The sequence below is a fragment of the Alosa pseudoharengus genome, unplaced genomic scaffold, assembly GCF_046254945.1.
Source record: "Alosa pseudoharengus isolate Yale_2024_CS ecotype anadromous, Long Island Sound unplaced genomic scaffold, YU_APseudo_1.1 YU_APseudo_1.1_scf_1, whole genome shotgun sequence".
Lineage (NCBI taxonomy): Eukaryota > Metazoa > Chordata > Actinopteri > Clupeiformes > Clupeidae > Alosa > Alosa pseudoharengus.
The window spans coordinates 41,193,286-41,198,997 of NW_027468564.1; the positions used below are offsets into that span (position 1 = coordinate 41,193,286).

At 40.4% G+C, this 5,712-nt stretch overlaps 1 protein-coding gene across 1 annotated transcript; it reads left to right on the forward strand.

Moving 5' to 3' along the window:
- The first annotated feature begins 1,956 nt into the window (after window positions 1–1,956).
- Window positions 1,957–4,880, forward strand: LOC143118941 (B-cell receptor CD22-like). Its single transcript, XM_076280114.1, has 6 exons — window positions 1,957–2,239; window positions 2,414–2,686; window positions 2,905–2,995; window positions 3,169–3,223; window positions 3,731–4,020; window positions 4,455–4,880. Exons 1-6 carry the CDS (start codon window positions 1,957–1,959, stop codon window positions 4,507–4,509), a joined length of 1,047 nt encoding a protein of 348 aa, XP_076136229.1. The 3' UTR covers window positions 4,510–4,880.
- Window positions 4,881–5,712: the final 832 nt, after the last annotated feature.

Sequence of the window (5,712 nt, forward strand, 5' to 3'; positions counted from 1 at the left end):
ACCTACACACACACAGCATCTGTGCCTTGAAGGGCTCCTCAGTGCAGCTCCACAGCTATTACACATACCCTTGTGGCTATACAGTCATGAAGACATTCTGGTTTATCAGATGGCCAAACAACAGAGAGCCTGATGATTTGATAGAGGATGATGATTATCGTGGTCGAGTAACTTACTCTGGAGATAACAAGAATAGCCACACTCTGAGCATAAGAAACTTGAGCCGTAGTGACTCAAAGAGTTACCGCTTCAGGTTCCTAACTCATAAATCAGATGGGAAGGTTGCTGGAGCAGATCTCCATCTCTCAGTAACAGGTAATTTGGATGAGTGTAAACTATCTATAAATGCCGTGCACAGAGTTCACTCATACATTTTTTTTCAGAACTGCAGGTTCTGGTGGATCCCGCAACAGTGAAGGAGGGAAACAGAGTGGCACTGACCTGCAACACCACCTGCAGTCTAAGTAACAACCCCACCTACATCTGGTACAGGAACTCACAGCCTCTGAGTAACTCCCATATAACCAACAACAACACCCTTACCATAGCCTCAGTTAGAAAAGAGGATGCTGGTTATTACTCCTGTGCTGTAAGTGGACATGAGGGTCACCAATCACCATCTGTCTGTAAGTGACTATCAGTGATATTCTGTGTATGAATATGAAAAGGTGTTAAAGTCTAACACCTGCTGTTAATGATAGCCTACACATACAGTAAAGTCTTGTGTATTAGCCGTGGGACAGTGTTTTATACAAGTTATAAAAACAAAACCATATTAATACCATATTAACTGCCCCCGTGTTATGACCTCATTTAAGACATTTTGCAAAATCAATGTATAAGCCGTGGCTTTTTTTACAATTTATATTTGACAAAATAACATTACGTTGTCTATGTTAGTTCATGGTAATAACTATTGGTGACTATGAAATTGTTATAGAAGCTCTCTGCAGGTCCATAAACTGCCCTTGCTGTGTCCATGTTGCAGGTGTTCTAAGTGACTGGAGTGTGACCTACACCCAGCAGAGCATCTGTGCTTTGAGTGGCTCCTCAGTGCAGCTCCACAGCTATTACACGTACCCTTGTGGCTATACAGTCATTAAGACACTTTGGTTTATCAGATCGTCACAACGTAATAGAGAGCCCGATGATTTGATAGAGGATGATGATTATCAGGGATGAGTAACTTACTCTGGAGATAACAAGAATAGCCACACTCTGAGCATAAGAAACCTGAGCCGTAGTGACTCAAAGCTTTATCGCTTCAGGTTCTTAACTCAAAGAGAAGAAGGAAAGTATTCTGGGGTAGATATTCCTCTCTCAGTTACAGGTAAGTTGGTTGAATACAAACTGTACGTATATGTAAATATACATTATAAATGCAGTGCAATGCTTTTATTTTACATTTAAAGATACAGGATACACTAATACAATTTCATGTCATGAAGATTCTTCATTCTGTACTGTAAGTCACTTTGGATAAAAGTGTCTACTAAATGAATAAATGTAAATGTAAGATCTCCAGGTACTAATGAATCCTGCAACAGTGAAGGAGGGAGACAAATTGACACTGTCCTGCAGCACCACCTGCAGTCTGAGTAGCAACTCCACCTACATCTGGTACAGGAACTCACAGCCTGTTAATGATCTACACACAACTGACAACAGGCTGGATATAGACTCAGTCAGCATTGAAGATGCAGGCAAATACTCCTGTGCTGTTAAGGGAAATGAGATGCACAGTTCACATGGAATTAATCTCAATGTCAGATGTAAGTATGTGAGATTTGTCTAGTCTTTTGTAATAAAATTCTATAAAACGAATAACTATGGTATCATATAAGACACTTGAGACAGCTGCATTGTAGCTTACCAGAAATGGCCTGCATCGAAAAAAGTTTTGCATGCTTAGACCTTTGTTACCACAAAACAACATAAGTCATAATCTGACATAAAATGTTTCTGTCAGATGCCCCAAGAAACACTTCAGTATTAGCCCATCCTTCTGGTGAACCAGTGGAGGGAAGTTCAGTGACTCTGACCTGCAGCAGTGATGCCAACCCACCAGCACACAGCTACACCTGGTACAAGGAAAATGGACATCGATCTTCACAGGTTGGACGGAGTCAGAATCACAGCTTTGTCAACATCAGCTCTGAGCAGAGTGGACTCTACTACTGTGTGGCTGAGAATGGGATCGGACAGAACAGATCTTCAGTGGTGCAGATAAATGTAACCTGTAAGTGTTGAACTTGAAATACACAGCCTCAAATCTCAAAATGTACACCTGTTTTACGATTTAAATTCAGTTTTCATGTAATATCAACCAACACTGTAATGGTCTTCATGTCCACAACATTTCAGGCAAGTAGGCTACAAATTCATGTGTATTTTTTCTATTTCAAATCTGCAGATGCTCCAAGAAACACCTCAGTATCAGTCAGTCCCTCTGGTGATATAGAAGAGGGCAGTTCAGTGACTCTGACCTGCAGCAGTGATGCCAACCCACCTGTGCACACCTACACCTGGTACAGAAGGAAGCATGGGTCTGAATCCACATGGATCGGACGAGGACAAACGTACAGCATCACCAACGTCAGCACTGAACACAGTGGGCTTTACTACTGTAAGGCAGAGAACAAACATGGAGCCAGCCATTCCAATACAACATTTTTGGATGTGTTCTGTGAGTACTGTGAGAAGCTACTAGACTGTTTTCAGGAATTAAATACACAATCAGAGCGCACTTTCACTTAAAAAATGTGTCAGTGTAGAGTGGTGGTGGTTTTGGCAACATGAAGAAACATTTTATCTTTGCTGTAATTCTGTTATTCTACAGAGGTGTATCTTTGGATTTTTATGATTTTGTGGAGCATCAGTGCATTTGTAAATGTCTCTCTTCAGCTTCAGGCTTGCGCAGCACAATACTCTTTAGTGCCTTGGGGGCCATCTTGGCTGTAACTCTCCTGCTGGTCATTGGCATTGTATGCTGGAGGCAAGTAACAGAAAAATACTTTTAATATCAGATTACTGTAAATCACAGCAACTTCTGATTACAGAAATAAATTGTCTGCAAATAGTCTTGATAGTTTTTCTATCTATCTTTTAACTGTACATACACGTCACAGCTACAATATTTCAAAATGTGTTGATGTGTTTGGAATATAGGCGACAGAAGACTAACTCAGCCAAAACCGTAAAGAACACTCACAGCAACACAAAGGTAAGCATTGCACTTACACATGGGTTTTCCCATACTGCCTTACGCACGCATTTTTATTCACGCTGCTAGGCAGCCTGGATTCTATGGACTTCGTTTTCACCTCAACGAAGGAACCAATCACAAAACAGAGGGAGGGCAGCAAGACGATGACGACACACCAAAGCCGTTATGAGCTACGTACAGACGCATTTGATAGACATTCGTAGCACCCAATAAACGGCTCTGGGCATTCGCAAACCAGGTTTCAAAAACGAGAAAATGAATGTCTAGTTCCCAGACCCCATCTCAATGAGATGAGGTCTGACGTTAGCCAGGCTACTTACACATATCAACACACAGTGAATTGACTAGTAAGCTTGGTAGAGGATTGAGATGCCTGTCCCAAACCTCCTCACTAAATCTTGCCCCATAATATACAATAATATAAAATGCATCATGTCAGGCCACCAGAAAAATACTTGAGGAATTTCCGCTACTTTTGTCTCTTTGACACTTTGTCTTTCACAGGAAGTCTCCAATCTTGCCTGCTGTGACACTACCATGGACTGTGGCACTGGCCAGATAGATGCGGCAGATCGTAAAGATGATGATGATGGAGTCCAGTACGCCAGTGTCCAGTTTAAGCCCAACAAACAGCAGGAAGTGCCCAGCCAGGAAGAGGACATCCAGTACGCCAGTGTCCAGTTCAGCAAGTCCAAACCAGAGTCTACAATCTCTGAGCCGCCTCTGTCTGGCATGCCACAGGAGGAGACCCAGTACGCCTCACTGAATCTGCAGGGACTCAGTGCTGCCCCCCAGTGAGTATTTACCCTCATTGCAGAAATCTTTTACACAGTAGAGACATGAGTTATGAGTTATTCTGAGCAACTTCAGTTTGTTTTAATTTGTTATGAGGATGGTAAATTGCACTATATGGGGGCTGCTGTATTTGCACAAATGCTGTCAGAATCTGAAGGAATGAATATGATTGAAGTTCCACATTCTTAATAGCAGCAGCATATCTGTCATTTAATATAAACCTTGTCCTGTCTCAATCTGAGTACATTTTCCAACAACTAAATAAACGATACTCATGTTTCAATGTATATGGTGTCCTAAGACACACATTAGCCCATGTCAATCTCTGGCAGCAATACATACTGTATGTCACAGTGAAATTCTCGGATAAATCAGCACGCTAAACAATTCAGAGTGAAAAGCTGCCCCTAACTGAGATGTCCCTTCTCCACAGAACAGGGGCTGAATCTGTGATCTACAGCGCCATCAATACACATTCCAAACCATAACAGCAGGAGAGCATGGTTTGAAGAAGACTACGGCCTGATTATCTGATGATAAGTAGTGTTTGCAGTGATGTGTGTATTTATAAATCAAATTTAAAAAATCTATTCTATTCTATTCTATTCTATTCTATTCTATTCTAATCGAACCTTAAATGGGTGAAACCATTGTCAGAGTATAACTGAGTTTATTGATCAGGTGGACAATATGTGCATGTGTACATTCACACACACACACACACACACACACACACACACACACACACACACACACACACACACACACACACACACACACACACACACACAATCTGTATAGTGCTTTACATTCTCAAATTAATCTTAGCATGTCTCAATTAAATACAGTCAAAAATGCCCTCCTCCCCCTCCTCTGCCTTTGGTGCTTCCCTACCTTCTAGCTGCAGTGTATATCCTTAGTAATAAGTAGATGCAGCAGACTGAGCCTTGAAATATCCACAGAATATTCAAGTTGTTTTATCCAATATAAGTTGTGCAGATGTATAGTCCATTTTATACACACCCACTGAACGACAAAATGTGTAATTAGTCCATATTTTGTGTAGTCATTCTATATCAGAACTGACATACAATCGAAATGCCAATAATACAACTTCAGAGTGTTACCTTTCATTTGGGACCATGATTATGCTTCTACACCAAGGGGTTCATATACAGTAAGAATATTGGGGTAACCAGGGGCGCCCTTGCACAATTCTTTAATCAGCAATCATTCAGATAGATAGATAGATAGATAGATAGATAGATAGATACTTTATTGATCCCAAAGGGGAAATTCAAGGACCCAGAAGAGATGCCATGTCTGTTCTGTGTTGCTATTTGCTAGTATGGATCTAAGGCACATTTAGAGAAAGTATTGCATTGCAATATTTGGTGAAGAAAACAGTACAAAAGGTGTTCACTGTAGGTCTATTTTGAGTAGTTGTAGTTCAATGAAATGTGCTTACTGTAGCGTAAGTCTTACATGTCAATTATAGTTACATCTTACGAGAAATGAATACAATTATTTTTTATTCATTTATAGTCTATAGTTAAGTTTTTTTCTGATAGAAAAATGAGAAACAAAGTGAAGAGACATTGCAAAAATGCTCATTTTGAGAATTATATTTTGCATTTTGTTGTCCATTGTGTAATGACTGATTGAAATCACACAGTGATTTGAAAACAGAG